At 44.5% G+C, this 18,566-nt stretch overlaps 1 protein-coding gene across 2 annotated transcripts; it reads right to left on the bottom strand.

Annotated features, from left to right (window-relative positions):
* Positions 1 to 3,593: 3,593 nt before the first annotated feature.
* RTL9 (retrotransposon Gag like 9) lies at positions 3,594 to 10,514 on the bottom strand (the record flags this gene model as incomplete). Of its 2 annotated transcripts, XM_081081469.1 has the most annotated exons (3): positions 3,594 to 3,934; positions 5,856 to 5,968; positions 6,513 to 10,514. In XM_081081469.1, the coding sequence occupies 3 exons, from the start codon at positions 10,512 to 10,514 to the stop codon at positions 3,883 to 3,885; spliced, it is 4,167 nt and encodes a 1,388-aa protein (XP_080937595.1). The 2 variants fall into 2 exon arrangements, with proteins under 2 accessions (XP_080937595.1, XP_080937594.1); XM_081081468.1 differs by lacking the exon at positions 3,594 to 3,934 and having other exon boundaries at positions 5,852 to 5,968.
* Between the last annotated feature and the right edge of the window lie 8,052 nt (positions 10,515 to 18,566).

The raw sequence follows: 18,566 nt of genomic DNA, 5'->3' as shown, positions 1-18,566 counted from the left end.
GCGGCTGGAAGCAGGTATCTGGGGTTTATTTATATTCTATAATTTAAACTTTGTAGCCTTGAGCGGAGCCCACAGCCAACCAGGGCAGGTGGGAAGCTTGGCTTCCTCCATCGCCAGGGGCAACCCAAGCCTCCTGTTTGCTCCAGCTTTGTGGCCTTCACCATCTTGGTCGGGTTAATTTGCTTACTCGCAACCGATGGGCTAGTGGGTGTAGCAGAGGTAGGGTCAATTTTCATGTTTCTCTTTTATTAGATAAGATACTAAAAAGATTAAATTGTATACTTTAAATGGTTGGATTATATGGTTTTTGAATTATATCTCAATAAAACTCTGACAAAAAAACAATAAGTTTAAAAAAGTTATTAGAGGATATTGTGGGAGAACAAAGGACAGTCTCTTCAATATCTGTTTAAGCATCAATGCTTAGACCAGTGAAATTCACAGCAAAGTTGGTCAATGGGTAGGAGTTTTTTTTCTTTTTACATCTTGCCAGCTTCCCCAAGACTACCCCAGTTCAAAGGGCAGCCCATTTCATATGAATGGTGAACTGATTCAGTCTTTGTCAGAAAAAGTTTGTTTCATACTGACATTTTTTTTTCTTCTGGTAATAGTATTTTTTTTCAGGTTTTTTTTTATTTTTATTTATTTTATTTTTTAAATTTCTTTATTAAGTTATTACATATATATCCTTATCCCCACATTACCCCCTATCCCCCCACTCATGCCCTCACCCTCCTGTTGTCTGTGTCCATTGGTTAGGCCTATATGCTTGCATATAAGTCTTTGGTTGACCTCTCCCACCCTCCCCTAGCTTCCTTCTGAGGTTTGATGGTCTTATCAATGCTTCTCTGTCTCTAGATCTCTTTTTGTTTTATCAGTTTATGTTGTTCATTATATTCCATAAATTAGTGAGATCATGTGATATTTACCTTTCTCTAACAGGCCATCCACATGCACCCCTACTGGGGCTGGGGAACCTGCAACTGAGGTACGTGCCCTTGATAGGGAATTGAACTCACGACCCTTCGGTCTGAGGGCTGATGCTCTAGTACTGGCCAGGGCTTTTTTTTTCTTCTCTGCCTTGATCCAGTTACTTAACCTCTCTGTGCTACAGATTTTTGGTCTATAAAATAGGATTACTGAGATCACCCACTGCTCGCTGCTATTCCGAAGATTACAGAGGATGATAATCCAGATAAAGCAGTTATTCCATAACTTAGGCCCCTGGTAAGTGTTCAACAGATACTAATATTAAACTGTGGCTTTTGCCATGCTGTAGTAAAGACTTTACTTTTATATCTTACCCCACAGTTTAAATAGAACCCCTGAAGAGAGTGGATTTTGAGTTATGTCCCAACTTAGCTCTATCTCATCCACTTCCCAACCTCCTCAGGGGTAAGCTTAAGTTTGCATATAATAACAAGGTCTTACATTTATATATCTTGCATTTTATTTTTCCAAACACTTTACAACCGTTATCCCCTGAAGCTGTGAGATTAACAGGATGGTGATGAGTATACCCACTTTGGAGAAGAGGAAACTGAGGCCTGGAAAGGTAAGGTGGCCTATTTAGAACTAACTACCCAGCTTGTTAGAGAGACACAGGTACTTAAAGTCAGGCCTCCTTTAATGGCCATTTCAACCTCATACACCATCTATGCTCCTATAACTCCTCCATTAGATTATAAGGGATCAAGCAGCCTCCTTCACTGTCCCAAAATGCTTCAAGATGCACAGTTTTCAGACCAGGTGAGAATGAAGGAAATATGTGATCCATATGTAAAAATTATCTCTATACTATGAGGTATGCCAATTTATTTTATCCTTAATATTCTAGTTGGAGAATGAGGTTGATAGTGCATTAAGATCTTAAACCTATTGGAAGAAATAAAGGAGAAGAAATCCTGTATTTGATCTGACCAAACTAGTCCAGTGTAGTGGAATCTTAGCTGACCCCAAAATGAGAATCAGAAATGTCTGGAAACTCTCCAAGTCATTGGTCATTTGGTGGCAGCCCAAGCCAATACTTGAATTTGAGAAAGTGGTCTTTAAGAGAACCTTTTCTTTTTTCCAAATCAAATGGCAGGTTTATTAAGAAAAGGTTTTATATACTACTAGGGGACCGGGGCACAAAATTTGTGCATGGGGGCAAGGGAGTCCCTCAGCCTGACGTGCACCCTCTGTCACGTTCCAGGACACCATCCGCTCCAGGCCCAAGCTCGGGCTTACGGACTCGGGGTGGCCTGGCTCCCGAGGACACCTGTCCCAAGGACACAGGCCTTTTGGCACCAGCCTGTGGAGCGAGAACCTCTGCCTGTTCTTGTGCATGCACTCCAGTGGGGCGGGAGTTCCCTCCCCACCCCTTCCCGAAGCTCCAGGCCCCACCCATGGCTTCCGCAAGCGCTGCCCTGACCCTGGCTCCCCAGTGTCTGTGCGCGCTACCCCGACCCTGGCTCCCTGGCGCCTGTGCGCACATGTCAGCTGGGCAGGAGCTTCACCAGCGTCCGCGCATGCTTCACTGCCCTCAGCTCCCCGGTGTCCTTGTGCACCACCCTGCCCCCGGCTCCCAGGCGCCTGCTTGTGCATGCCAGCCAGGAGGGAAGTTCCCCCAAATCCCCATGGCAACACAGGGGAAGCTCCTGCCCAGACCCAGGCTGCCTGGTGCCCATGTATGCAAATTAACCCGCCATCTTTGTTGGGTTAATTTGCATACTGACTCCTCATCGGCTGGTGGGTGTGGCTTGTGGGCATCGCAGAGGGATGGTTAATTTGCATGTTTCTCTTTTATTAGTGTAGATGGGTCCCTGAGGGGCAGAGACAGAGACCAGGTGGTGGGTGAAAGGATGGCAGAAGGACAGAGAAACCGGACAGGGTGATATTTGTTTTCCACCTGGACCCAAGGACTTGGCATGTGGAGAGAGTTCCTAGCATCTATTCACAAGGATGATAGTGATTTTTGAAGAGATCTTTGGACTTAAAGTGCTTAGGGCCAGGGATAGAGACCAGGAGGAAAATTTGGAAATCAGAACAGAAGGTTGAGTCTGAATAGGGAACTTGATGGCTTTTGTTCTCCAGGCACAGGAACCAAGTCTGAATGTCTGAGTTGGGAAAATCAGGCCAGGGGCAGCAGGGGGGGGGCAGGTGGCGGTTGCTGCATGAAGAAACTGAAGCCCCTCTTCTCACAAGGTCCTCACTGAGATACAGGATAGAAACAATTCTGTTTCCATGTTCAGGTGACAAAATGTGGCACAGAATGGGGAGGAAAATTACTACCCCCACTCTCCAATTCTACCCCTTAAACTTCCCCACCCCCCACTCACCCCTCCAACCCCCTACCCCTCATGAACCCATCAGTGGCTTCAGCCAAAGCTGCCTAAAGGGAGAACAGCACAATTCAGGCCCCTTGTGGATTTGCAGAATCCACACCCCACCCCAGCAGGGACTTTTGGGTTCCCATAGCCAGAGGCACCCACTGGCAGCTGGGGCAGGGTGGAGGGGCTGCCCTCACTTGGCAATGTGGTCAAGACAGGTTAGGAAAAGAACAGGAGGGGACTATCTCAGAGTAAGGGAAACTGCCAGGGTCTTCCACAAATAACCAGAGGAAACTTCAATTTATTGAGATTTTGTAACACACAAGTGGTAACTGGGGTCAGTGACATTTGAGCTTTTACAGCTTATGGAACCTTATTTTTACCCATGGGCCAGTGAAGCCTGGATAAACTTGAAACACCATTTTACAACAGACAAAATAGTCTCAATTATTTGGCCATATGATGACTCAGCTCCATGAGGATGTTGAGTGGCTGTAGAAACATTTCTAAATATAACTTTTTGAGTGGGTAGCAGAGCAGGGAGTGTGTTCCAGCAGGGTATACGTGGGCTTCATATGTTCCATTTATCTCTAGTGACGTTAGCTTTAAGGAGTGGAATAACACTAGGGAGAAAAACAAAGAAAAGAATGTTATTGTTCTCCATTCTTTAAAAAAAAAATCAGTTTTATTTTTAAAGACACTTTCCTTGCCATACACATTTTTCAGACACAAATTGTGATTCTGTATCATTAATATCTTTTTTTCAGTAAGAGTAAGGTCAACAGTGCTTTCCGGAGCTAAGAGCAACCCTGGCTGAACACGGAGATCCAAAGTTCACTAGGGCCTGCACTGTGCCAGGTGTGAGTCAACAGGGTCCCCAGAGGCCCACAGCCTCCTTGTCTGGAATTTGGGTTTCCCAACTTATTGCACCCCTTTTCCCAACGCAACAGCACTGGTGATTGATGTATCTGTTGGCAGCCTACAGAGCCATATTCTTATCTATATTACCATGGGGCTGCCAATTTGTCTGCCAATCTTTGTTGTTGTTGTGTGCATTTTTTCTGAGAGTAATTTTCTTATTCCTGGAATCAGACCCAGTGTTTAGGGTAATGGAGCAGCAGACTTAAATTTTAAGAGGGTTTTGGTCTCTTTCCCTCTCTTTCCGTTCCCACTGCTATAGCCCTGGAATGATTCATTTGGTAAGTCAGTCACCTACACTACTCTCTGACCCCTTCCCCGATCCTGCCTCTAAACTGTTGCCAAGTTTGCATTCTAAAACATGTTTCTAATATGTCACCTACTTTTTAAAAAAGATCTTTGAGTAACCCAATTACATGTACTATGATTGAATAAATAAATTGGTCCCATTAGTATTATATTGCCCATTTTGTCTTTGTAACCTTCAGCACAATTTCAACCTACTTACTTATGTGTTTTCTTGCTTATTGTCTGTCTCCTCCCTCCACCAGACTGAAGTTTTCATTCAATGAGTGTTCTTACCTGTCTATCCCAAAAACAGTGGCTGGTACATGTTAGATAACGTTGATTGAATGAAGGACTCAATAAATCAAATTCTCTTAGCAACGGTTAATTCTTTTTTCATAAATGAAGTTTATTTACTTTTATGATTACAAATGTAATGCATGCTTACTGTAGAGAATCTGGAAAGTACAGAGTAGTAGAAAGAGCAAAATAAGAACACCCATAATCCCACCACCTGAAGGCAAACACTGCTCACATTATGTTATATCTATGCTGTTTAATGACAAAGACCCTTGTCAAGAGTACTGGCCATGAAGCATAATAGCCAAGGGGAGTGAGGAAAACTAACAACTGACGGGGTCACTCAGAGGTCAGAACTAGAGATTTGATACTGAAGGACAAGACAAGAGCCATACACAAGAGGTCAGAAGCTCACAACACAGTAACAAGTTGGGTTAAGGTAAGAATGTAGTGAGATAGTGCTTGTCAAGAATTTAACCCAGTAGCTGTCACAGATTACATAACCAATATATGTTAGCCATTACTATGATTACTATGGATCAAAACAAATGGTTCAGGATGGAGACTATAATCAGGGCAAGTACCCTGGTTACCCATTTTAGATGTTGTGAGTTAGGGCATATAAGGGCAAGTCTACTGGGTAAAAAGGATTGTGTAGGAGTGGGCATCACTTTCCATATAGACTCCCCTGCCAGGTGAAATAGGTACCAGGGAGTCCTCAAGTTTACCTGGTGACACAAGGCAAGACACTCTAAGGTGTTTTTGAGGTAGGACATGGTTTCTCCTGCCTAGATGTCTCCCTGGACCAAGAACTAAAACTGGCCTTGATGGTGATGGGAGTTTAGAACTTCATACACCAAACACTTTTGAAGTCCACACTCTGATTGTCGGGGCAAGTCACAGGCATATGGGGTAAAAGAGGGGAAGGCTCAAGGGGGAAGGCCACAAGGTTTATGATGTAATTAAATGGAATGATTTCAGGAACCAGTCCTCAAGTTAGCAGCCGAGTCAGATATCACAGAAGAGTCCAGGGAACATTACTTGTTGGTGGAGGACTTCTGATGACCTGCGCTCTGTCGAAGGTGGTTCTGTAGACCCTCTTGGGGGTCTCTATGCTCTTTCAGGTAGTAACAGCGTTTGGGAACATGCTGGTGCTGGTAGTAAGAAAAACAAAAAATAGCAGAGGTAAAAGCCATGCTTACAATGACAAGAGTGTTCTGCTTGGATACTTTCAGGAACCTAGCAGATCAAGGAACTTGGCTAATGTATCTTACTTGTAAAAAAGTGTGACAGGATTAGAGTAGCCAAATTTCCTAGTGACCTGGGTCTGTAACATGTGTGGCTATAGGTGAGACCTCCTCCCCCAAAGATGACCCCTCCCTTAGAATTGGACTTGGAATAAGTGTAGAAATTGGACTGAGCCCAGCTGATTCCCCCTAACCAGAGGACTTAGTACTTTAACAATCCTAGGCCCTCAATAACTTGGGCAGGGCTTTGCTCCTCAAAGTGGTTAATACACTCAAAATGACTGCAAAAGCCAGGCCTGCTGATGAGACTCCAGGTTGGGGGTTATGGTCTAGGAGCTCAATGCCTTCCCATGCCTTTTCCTTATTCTACTCAAAGGAGTAGGATGTTTTCCTAATCATTCCCACCACATTTTTCTGCTCAAAAACCTTGAGTATATTTCCCCATTATTACCTCCTCAGTCTGCTGATGAGAGTTCATTTCATTCTCCATTGCCTCTTCATTATTCCGCTTACAGGTTGACTGCAGAGCCTGGCTTGAGGTGCCCCGGGAATACTTCTCTTCAGCCAGCTGGAGCTCAATGTAGAGAGACCTGTCTATCAGCTCCTTTAAGCTGCCAGCCACCTTCAGGAAGATCCGTCCCATTTTGGTGGTAACAGCTTCCGAGAGTCCTTCCAGAAACCTGGTTTGTAGAATGGCATCAGACCAAGACAAATGTTGGGCCAGCAAAAGGAAGTCAGTGGCATACTGCCTGACTGACTTCTGGCCCTGCTTGGGGTGGCAAAGAATAGCACTGAGAATGTCTATCTCAGAGAGGGAATCATATAAGCCCTGTGATCTTTTCAGGAAAGATTTATTTGCATTTGAGAGGGGGTTTCCTACCTCCAGCTGCAAGATGGACAACCTTTCTGCTGCCCCCAGGTGAAGAGACACCAGAAATGCCATTTTCTCTGAATCATTCAAAAATCCCTTCATTTGCTTCTCCTCATCAATCTCCATCTCCTCCTCCTCCTCAGAGCTTGAACGCCGGGCTGCTTCTTGCACTTCTAAGAGATAACAGAGTGCTGGGGTTAGCATGCCAAAGGATGGAACTTCCTTTGGTGGTGGCTTCACTGTTTCGGGGGTTGTAGCAGTCGCATGTGTTGTGGGCTTTGATCCAGAGGTCGTGGTGTTATTGTGAGAGGCAGATGTTTCTCCAGAGTCTGTGACTTTTATGTCCACAGTGGGCATCATTCCAGAGCCTGTGGCTGCCATTTGTGGAGTGGACATGGCTCCTGGGACTGACGCCCTCATTAGTGGTGTGGATAGTCCTCCAGAGGCCGTGGCTGTCATTTGTGGCATGGACATCCCTCCAGAGGCTGTGGCTCTCAGAAGTGGCATAGACCTCATTCCAGAAGCTGAGGCTCTCATAAATGGTGTGGGCATTGCTTCAGAAGCTGAGGCTCTCATTGGTGGTGCAGGTATCCCTCCTAAAGTTGAGTATGTTTTTTGTGGCAAAGACATAGATGCAGAACTTGTGACTCTTGTTTGCAGTGTGGGCATTGCTCCAGAGGCCATGCTTTCCATTAGTGGCATAGGCATCTCTCCAGGAGCCATGGCTGACATAAATGGCATAGGCATTGTTCCGGAGGCTGTGGTTCTTACAAATGGCTTGGGCTTCCCACCAGAGTCCATCGCTGTTGTTTGTGCAGTGGACATCTTTCCACAGGCTGGAACTCGCATTGACTCTGTGGACACATCTTCAGAAGCTGAAGGTCTCCTTAGTGGTGTGGACATAATTCCAGAGACTGGAGCCCTTAACAGTGGTGGGGATGTCACTCCAGAGGCTGGAGTTGGCTTTGATAGTGTGCACATGTCTCCAGAAGCCGTGGTCATCATTTGTGGTGTAGACATTGTTCCAGGGGTTGGGGCTCTCATCAGTGGAATGGACACCTTTCCAGAGGCCGAGGTTGTCATCTGAGGCGTGGACATCACTCCAGAGGCTGTGGATCTCATGAGCCGTGTGGACATGGTTCCAGAGGCCGAAGCCCTCATTTGTGGTATGGACAACCCTCCAGAGGCTATGGCTGTCATTTGTGGAGTAGACATCTCTCCATAAGCTGGGGGTCTCAGAGGAGTGACTATCTCTCCAGAAGCTGGCTGTCTCATTAGTGGTGGGGACATCTCCCCAGAGGCCGGGGCTCTCAGTTTTGGTGTGGACATCATTTCAGAGGCTGGGGCTTGCATCTGCAGTGGGGACACCCCTCCAGAGGTCATAGATCTCAGGCGTGACCTGGAGTCTTGGGTGCTCATTGGCTGTCTGGGCATCTTTCCAGAGGCTTTGGCTCTCATTAGTTCTGTGGGCATTGCTCCAGGGCCTGGGGCTCTCATTACAGGCATGGACATAGTTCCAGAGGCTACAGTTGTCATTTGTGGTGTGGACATGTCTCCAGAGGCATGGGCTCTCGTTAGCGGTGCAGAGGCAGTGTTTGTCATCTGTGGCAAGGACATGGCTCCAGAAGCTTTGTCATTCATTAGTAGTGTGGATATCCCTCCAGAAGCTGTGGTAGTCACTTGCTGCATGAATATTGCTTCTGAGGCTTTGGATGTCATTAAGGGCTTGGACAGTTCTCCCAAGGCCATAGCTCTTGTTTGTGGCATGGGCATCACACCTGAGGCGGTGTCTCTTGTTAACACTGTGGACATTGCTCCAGAAGCTGGGGCTCTCATTTGTGGCATGGCTGTCACTCCTGAGGCTATGACTCTCCTTTGTGACATGGACATTGCTCCAGGGACAGGGGTTCGCATTTGTAGTGTGGACATTGGCCCAGAGGTTGGGGCTGCCGGTTGTAGCATGGACACAGTTTCAGAGGCTGGGGCAGTAATTGGCTGTGTGGACATTGCTCCAGAATCTGGAGCTCTCCTTAGTGGCAAGGACATCATTCCAGAAGCTGGGGCTCTCATTTGCAGTGTAGACATTGCCCCATTGTTTGTGTTTTTCATAAAGCCTGTGGATGTTGTTCCAGAAGTTCTGGCCACTGTTACATGTGTGGGCATCACTCTAGAGGCTGTGGTTGACATTTGCTCTGTGGACATTGTTCCAGAGGTTGTGGCCATCATCAGTGGGGTGGACAATGCTCCAGAGTCTGAGACCATCTTTCGCAATGTAGACATATTTCCAGAGGCCTGGGCTCTCATTTGTGGTGTGGACATTGCTCCAGAGTCTGAAGTTCTCACTGGCAGTGTGGAAATCCCCCCAGGCGCTGTTGCTCTCATCTGTGGAGTAGACATAATCTGAGAGTCTATATTTTGTGTTAACTGGGAGGACATCACTCCAGAGCTTAGGGCTGGCATTAGCTGGGTGGGCATCACTCTAGACGTTATGGGCATCATTAGCATTGGGGACATTGCTTCAGCATCTGGGACTGGCTTTGGCAAAGTGGACATTTCTCCAGCATCTGGACCTGACTGGAGTGTTGTGGACATTGCTCCAGAGCCTGGAGTTGACATTAGCAGTGAAGACATTGCTCCAGAGTCTGGACCTGTCATTATCTGTGTAGTCATTTCTCCAGAGTCTTGGGTGCTTGTTGGATGGGTTGACGTTGCTTCAGAAGCTAGGGCTGACATTATCAATGAAGATATAGCTTCAGAGTCTGTGCCTGACATTATCAGTGAAGATATCTCTCCAGAGGCCAGGGCAGTCATTAATACTTTGGACATTGCTTCAGTGTCTTCATCTGTAATTTGCAGTGGTGACATTGCTTCAGAGCCTGGAGCTGACATTGGCTGTGTGGATATCACTCCAGGGTTTATATCTGGCATTAGGAGTGGGGATATCTCTCCAGGATCTGGGGCTAGCATCAATGGTGTGGACATCTCTTCAGAGGATGGAGTGCTCATTATAGATGTAGGCATCACTCCAGAAGGTGGAGTTGGCATTGCCAATGGTGACATCTCTGCAGAATCTGGTGCCTCCATTAGTGTTGTGGACATTGTTCCAAAGTCAGGAATTGTCATCAGCCCCGGGGACATTAGACCATAATCTGAAGTGGACAGCAGTGGGGACAATGTTCCAGAATCTGAGGTTGGCATTAGCAATGGGGACAGTGCCCCAGAGTCTGAGTTCGGCATTAGCAATGGGGACAGTGTTTCTGAATCTGAAGCTGGCATTAGCAATGGGGACAGTGCCCCAGAGTCTGAGATTGGCATTAGCGGTGAAGACAATTCTCCAGAGTTTTGTAATCCCATTAGAGGTGTGGACACGGTGTCAAATTCTGGGGATGTCATTAGCTGTGTGGACATCCCTCCTGGGTCTGATGCTGAAGTTGAGACTATAGACTGTACATGAGATTGCAGAATTTGGACCTCTTCTCTGGTTTCTATCGTTGGTCCAGAGAAGTTTGTCCTCCTGTTTGGGGGATCATTTTCCTCCCTCGGCATATTGTTGAATTGCCGTGAATGTAAGGGTGTTGACATATCCGCCTTGGCCACAGGAGAATGTGTAGGAAGCCCCTAAAGGGGTCCTGATGAAGCGCAACTAGCAAGAAAATCTGTAAACAAGAAACAAGTTTAGCAGTCAAAAACCAATATCAAGAAGATTGGGAAACAGAAATGATTCATGATGGAGACCTTTTGTATGTGTTGCCAGCTATGTAGTATCAGAGATGGGCCCAGAAAGCTGTACAACAATGAACAAATTTGAAGCTGTAGCACATATTCCTCCCACCACTATTCTTTCAAATCAAACCACCCAGTCACATAGCAGAGCCTCTCAGTTTATAAATATTAAAAATGCCAGCAACCTCAGCTGCCAGGTGCCTGAGCAATCCTGAATCAAATGAAGCAGCAGCACCACCTTCTGGAAAATTGTGAGAAGTGCAGGTTCCTGGGCTATGCTCTATAAGCCAGCCCAGGAACCCGCACTTTCTCATCTAGCCCAGGCCTAGATAAGAAAGCCCTTTGCTCCAAGAAAATCATTGGTTCCTGGGCTCATTGAGTACTGCCACTGGTTTATTCCCTATTTTACTACTCTGATGGCCCTGAATATCTTCCTCAGGAAAAAGAAGACATTTGTCTGATCAATGACTGGAAGCAACATTCCATGAACTGAAAAGCCTGCTTATTATCATTATTGTTAATAACAAGAACAACAACAACTACGACTACTACCACTTATTGCTCACTTAGTGTGTTCCAGGCACTAAACTTTAGGCAACTATATGCAATAGTTTGTAACTTTAAGCTGTCCATAATGTAGAGATTTACATGATCCCATTTGAATCTTACAATACCTTGCACGATAGTATTATTATTCCCATTTTAGCAGCTTTCTCAAATTAGCCAGGATTAGGGCTAAAATAGGGTCACTGCAGCAGTAAAAATTGTATATGTTTGACTCTTACCCCTCCTTGGGGTTACCTGGCTTTTAGGATCCCTAAGGCTACACTCAATTATCTTTCTGACAGCCTAGACCAGTGGTCGGCAAACTGCGGCTCGCGAGCCACATGCGCCTCTTTGGCCCCTTGAGTGTGGCCATGAAGTTTCAATCACACTGTACGTGCACTCCCGCATGTGGTATTTTGTGGAAGAGCCACACTCAAGGGGCCGCAGTTTGCCAACCACTGGCCAAGCTCCCTTGAAGCTCAGTCTATAGCATGAACAATTTCAAGTTTCTCTGATGATATGGCAATCACAGAGCTCCATCCCTATGGCCCACCCCCATAAGCAGCCCCAGAAGGGGCTCCTTGGCACATAATTTGGAAACCAACACATACATTACGCAATGTTGACACAGCCTACTCATGCCAAAAATGGAACACTTGCTCATTTGGGACAATGTCACAAAAGTCATCAATTACATGGCATTGTGCTTCCATAATAATAATGAGATTAGTAGCAACAGAAACTCTAATAGCGAACACTTCTTGAGCATTCACTGACTGGCAAGCACTCTGCTAGGCACTTTACATGCATCATCTTATTTGGTATCCACAGCAGCACTAAGAGATTGGGTAGTACTCTATTCCTCTTACAAATGAGAAAATTAAGGTCCAGAGAAAAATAATTTTCCTGCAGTCATATAAATTCCCAGGTCCGCCCAACTCCAGAGCCCCCTGCTCTTCATTGTGCTATAAAGCTCCACCTGATCCGCTCTCTTTTATTCACTCACATTACCAAGACCCCTTCCTCTATCTCCAACCTTAGACAACCCCGACATGGAGTGTAGTAAAAGAAATACTGGCCTCCTGCTGCACCTTGGTTACTCTACTAATGGGTGCAATGAGAAAGATGAGTTAAGAGAGCAGTCATAGACATCCACCTCCCATCTTCAGAAAAAAAAATCTCTGAACATGCCACAGTTTTCCACCAGGTAAAACCCAGAAAGGTCTTACCTTGCCAGTTATGGAGAAGAGGCAGAGCATGTCTTTTCCTCCCCTAGCTCTTTGAGTCTGTCCACTTCTCTTATACCCTATGCCCAGCCAGTTTATTAAAGTAAGACCCAATACCAGTAGCTGTTCTTTGCAATCTCCCTTAGGTATCCCCTGCCACGCCCCCCTCCTGCCCAGCCAGCCAGCCTGCCCGCCCACCCGCCCCACTGCTCCTGACTTGCTAGTGCTTGCTCTGTCTCTCTGGTCCCAGATTCCTGCCTCTATATAGGCTCTGACATTTGCCTCTAGCCACCTTTCACTTGACAGCCCTCCAGAAGCTCCACTTAAGCACTTGACCTATGCATCTCCACCCCGTTTCCTCTCATCCCCAATAGTTCAGAGGAAACCAAACAAGAACAATTATTATTATTATTTAGTACTTGGCCTATGCAACTCCACCCAATTTCTTCTCATCTCTAATAGTTAAGAGGAAATCAAGCAATTATTATTATTATTATTATTATTATTATTATTTAATACTTAGCCTATGCAACTCCACCCCAATTCCCCTCACCCCCACTATACCCACCTCTTGCTATCCCAAACAAAAGAAGAGATTTACACAAATAAAGAAATGAGACTGAGACGTCCTGGCTCGAGAAATGAGACATCGCCTCTGCAGCCAAGTAGACACAGGAGTCCTGAGAGCCAGGCACTCTAACTGATGTGATATAAAAGTGCAGGCAGGGGTTGGAGGCAACAGAACCAGGGATGGAGGCTGAGTGGAACAGTGTCAGAGAGTTCAAAGAGTTCAAGTGCAGGGAAACCAAGGTTTAAAAGGATGGGCCATAGGGAATTAATAAATGGTGATAATAAAAAGGCAATTTGCCCCAGTGTCAGAGACCTGGAGGGAAATCTGGCAACCAGTGTTACCTGCCACAGAGCTAGGATTTGACACTGAGGCCCCAGGGCATTCAGACAGCTGGCAAAAAAAAACAACCATGCCAATCTTGAGCATACCAGGTGAGAGCTTGCTCACAGACTCAGGGCTATACAGCCTACTTTCTAGAACTGGGGCACAAGGTCAGGGTAAAACCAGCAGAAAGGTTTACCAGAGTTCTCTAATTTTCTGAACCAGTACCATGTAAACCCCTAGACTAGGGAAGAACTGGTCTCTGAGCCCTGGATAAGTCAAAGCCTTTAGGTAAAGTTCAAGTGGCTGAGATACAGGGACTCAAGAGTCTGGGGAGGCATTTGAGTCATTATAAATTTCCCCACACTCATAATTAGCAACCAGTAATACCTGGGCACTCAGGCTAAACACTATGCTTGCTGTATATCTTTTGGGCTTCATGTCAACACCTGCAAGGTAAGCAAATGGGGAAATGGGCTTGGAGAAGTTGTGACCGAGGAAATGGCAAAGGCCAGATTTGAGCCTGGGTCTATCTAATTCCAAAGTCATTTCCGATCTTTGTAATCAGACAAGTGGTTAGAAACACTCCAAGTACTCTACTCACTGCCACCTTCATCCTCTCACCCCCAACAATCATCCTCTCACCCCCAATCCACTGAAAATTATGACCTGATTTTTAATATATATATATATATATATATATATATATATATATATATATTTGCATAGAAAAAATACAGTCTGGAAAGATATATACCAAAATGTTAGCAATGACCATACCCAAGTGATAAGATTAAAGGAAATATTTACTTTTGTTTTTCGTATCTATAGTCTCTAATTTATCTATGACTGATTCATATTACTTGTATTTGAAGGGAAAAGGTTATTTTTCTTTTTAAAAAAGGTGTGTTTCCCTTGGGTTCTGTGTCTAGCCCTCTCCCCTCTTCTCCCTACATGTTCTCTCTAAGTATATCCAACATCTCTGCACCCAAGCAACCTTCTTCCCCAACAAACTTACTGCACTACTTAGATCCTTGGTCAGTAGTGACCTTAAAAATTACCTCCATGGCTTGTTTTTATTTTTTTGTTGTTTTTGTTTTGAAAGATGATTTATTGTTTTTCTAACTTTTATGTATGTTTAATATTTACACAAGTAATCTAGAAATACAGGGTGTCCCAAAAAAATGTATGCACACTTTAACAGCTGAAAGCTCAATTTTGAAAATGAAATGTATTTTATTAAGTACTTCCTTTATAGTTATTCAAAGTGTTTGTATACATTTTTTGGACATCCTATATATTCTCAGAATAAAAACTTGAAATCCTACATACAGATGAAACTAGTTGGGAGCCTACCCCACCCCCCATCCCCTCAAGTCCCATTCCTCTGTCTGTTCACAGCTGGGTGTGTCTCCTTCCAAACTTTTTCTAGCTTTAATGGCATTCAGAGTTCATATCATGGGATTGCTAGCAAAACCCAGTATGTGTAAAGTTACAGTTAGACACTGGTTGCTCCAGGATTCCAACTTCCAGTCTACTGTGGCCATTTGTCATCAGCCTGCTTCTAGAGAGGCTACTGAGAAAGTTTCTGCATGCTCAGCCCATTTGGGTCACAGACTTCTGTTTTATTAATGCCAGTGTTTCTACAAACACAGACAGGGGAGGCCTTCTAAGGAAGGAAAAGCCCAGAAATCACTGCTTAGCATCTCCCAGGTCCCTCACGTTCTGCCCAGTCTGTACTGATCAATACGGCTAGGAGGTGTCATGCTTCCTGCTGCCTCACAAAAGGTAATTGAGTTTCAAGGGATGAATGGCTAGCTGCTCGAGACAATAAGAATAAACAAAAGACAGTTCAATATGTCAACAAATAGCTTTCTAGCTCTTGAAAATAGCCTTTCCCTGAATTCTCAACAATATCCTCCCCACAGCCCTAGCAAACAGATATACAGATAACTGAAAATATACAACCTCAGGATAAAGAAAAACCCGGTTGACTTTAGGGTCCTAATCAATCAGAAAGGGAGAAAGTCTCCCCATCCCCTGACCCCAACAACCCTGACACTTAAAATGCCCACCTGGCTCTTATAAAAGAGAGGAAAATAGCTAGCACTTACTAAGTTCTCACTCTGCCAGGCACTGTATTAAGCACTTTACAGACATTCCATTATTTATTACACAATAAGCCAAGGAAGTAGGTTTTTACCCCCATTTTATAAATCAGCTAAAGAACTGAAGTTGGGAGAAAATAAAATTGAATAACTTACCTTGGCTCTCACAGCTTAGAGAGAGTGAAGCTGGGCTTGTCACCCGGGTCTGTCTGACTCAGCTGGTGCTCTTAACTCAGGGGAGAGTCACACTCTGTCTTCAAGTCTCTGAAGGGCTGTCATATGAAAGAGAGGGTAGGTGTGTTCTGGGTAGTTCCAAAGAGAAGGATTTGACTGTTAGTTGGGAATTACGCTTTCATTGGATGTGCTGCAAATTCCCCAAACAACATGTATATGCATGTCCAACTCTATAGGGAAAAGAACAGTATAAGAAGAGCAAACAGAACTGCCTTGCATTAGGTGCCCTCCTGAAAGATCTGTGGAGTCAGAGAGAACAGGAGGGATACAAAAGGACTGCAAATGGGCAGCATCCCAATTTTCTTAAATATGTAAACTACAGACCAGTATATTGTAAACTCCGGAGCTGTGAGCTTGATGTCAATCCTCTGAGAGATTCTGCCACAGATTATGAAGCAGGTAATTTATAAGCATTGAAGACATAAGTGGTGATAGGAGGTACCTAGAAGTATTCGCAGAACTATTCAAATTCGACCAGGTGCCCAGACTAACAGCTATTGCAAACCGAAAAATGGGGGTACTGACAGTAAGTTGCTAGATTTTTATTTTCCAAATAAAGGCATTAAGAAACAAGACAAAACAACCCCAAATTCTCATTTCATAAAAAGAAATGGTTTCCTTTAAATACCAAAAGAGTAGAAAATAATCTCAGAGGAAAGGACAGTCCTTTCAATGAAATAAAGGATAGCCCTTTCACTTTACAAAACACTGACTGTAGTCCTCAGACTTTCTCATTGCATCCTAGACTGCTGCAATTTTCAAGGAGGATGGGCACTTGTCCAAGGACCTGTTTTAGGAACTCACTCCCAGTTAAAATATTAACACAGGTAAGATCAGATACCTATAAGACAGGAAGTCCTTCTGGCCAGAAGAGAGAAGAACAGAGTTTGACCTTATGCTAAGTGAGGATATTAACATAGATAAAGAAAGTGTCCATGGGAAGGAGCATGAAAAATAAAACTTGCCAAGTGTGAATTCAAGCCCTGCTGAGGCTGGACTTGGCCAATGCATTTGACCTATACCATCCCTTGGACCACACAGACCTGTTGTAAGAATACATGCCTGGTGTTATTAAGCATTTGGGCCACAAACCAGTTTCTGACTTGAGGCTCTCCAAGAAATCTTCAGACTATTTATTACTTTTCTGTCCAAGGAGAGTTCCTGAAGGTAGATGAATTTGAAACTGGCTCAATACCATCTACAAAGTATTGGTAGAAGAAACTGCTAGCCTTGATTCTGTACTATTCAACATTTTTAGCAATGGCATAAATAAGGTCATGGATGCAATTCTTACACCATTATTCTAGGGCCAAGAGGAACCTCTACCATCAGCTTAGGAAGTGGGTTTATATTCGAAAACTCCATGTTTTACAATTTGTCTCTCTGCATTTAGTAATTTTCTCTCCTGTTCTTTGTTACCAATGCACTAAATTCTTGCAATTTGTGCTCCTCATGAAAAATGCTTAGTGAATATATAAGAGCTATGAGCTCTGTACCCTGAGGAGAAGATAACATCTTCTATACAAGCTGCTGAGCATTCATCTCAATACTGTAATCTTCCCTCAGATAACTGGTGTCAGTATATACTTCCTGGATCAGAAAAGTGGACAAATTGATGTCCTCTTATTTGCAGAATTAGCCCCACTTCCAAAAGAGTTTAAATTGGAGTTTCACCTCATCTGTTGACAGTGACTTTGTTTCTAAAGGTGAAGGCAATACCTGCCATATTCTTTCAAGCTGCATTTCTTTAAGTGTGGTTGGGTAACCTCTGCTCCAGATGTTCCCTGGGAGGACTGTTAAATGCAGATGAATATTGGGGAGGGAATCTTCACTTTCAAAGAGTCAGATCAAATAGGTCTTGGGTAAGGTCAAGGAATTTGCTTTTTTTTTCACTCAAAGTACCATTTTATTAAGTTATTTAAAACTGAGATCGCAGAACCTTCAGTCAGTTTAGGATTTAGTGCAGGAAGCAGAAGATTTGTGTTACTCTGTCTGAAGAGTTTCATTTGAGGGTTCATGTTGGCTATTGCTGGGGAGGCCCGAGTAGTGTGTGTCACTGATGACCAGAATTCTCCATTGAATTGCCAGATAGGTTCCTCCAGAGCTGCTGTGATGCCTATCTGAATCCCACCAGTGTCCACCATACTGTGGGGTGAGACCATGGCAGTCACCTGTGCAGAACTCCCTTGAGTATTAAAGTAATTCCATCCAGTGTTTTGGCTGTACATCTGCGTTTCTGTGTAAGGATAAGTTGTTCAGGTTTTTATGCAAGCAATTCTGAAACATTCTAGAGCAGCAGTTCTCAACCTGTGGGTCGTGACCCCTTTGGCAGTCGAACGACCCTTTCACAGGGGTCGCCTAAGACCATCCTGCATATCAGATATTTACATTATGATTCATAACAGTAGCAACATTACAGTTATGAAGTAGCAACGAAAATAATTATATGGTTGGGTCACAACATGAAGAACTGTATTTAAAGGGCCAGAAGGTTGAGAACCACTGTTCTAGAGTTTAAGAACCACTGGCTTAAGAGTCTGTATGACCTGATTTTAACATCAAACAAGCCTGGTCTCCAACCCCAACAGTTAAATTATCTCACCTCAGTTTCCTTGTCTGGAAAACAGGGATAATAACTGTAGCGCTCTCACAGACTGTGAATATTTTAAACACACACACAAAAATGTGTGAAGTGTCTGGGATTTACTTGAAGCTCAGTAATCCCTCCTGGTCCTGCTTATTAATGGACCCTGCTGCCTGCCTTCTCTGTGTTCAGCTACTGCTCACTCTCTCTAGGTCTAGTGCTCAAACTCCCCAAGCGAGAGACTCTCATTGGTCTAAATTTAGTCACAATTAAATTTGGCAAAATTATCATCCTGGGTTCCCTCATAGGCTGCTTGCCAGC

This window comes from Myotis nattereri (genome assembly GCF_964212035.1).
Source record: "Myotis nattereri genome assembly, chromosome: X".
Classification (NCBI taxonomy): domain Eukaryota; kingdom Metazoa; phylum Chordata; class Mammalia; order Chiroptera; family Vespertilionidae; genus Myotis; species Myotis nattereri.
The sequence above is the reverse complement of the archived record's forward strand: the minus strand, read 5'-3'. Positions and strand labels throughout refer to the sequence as shown.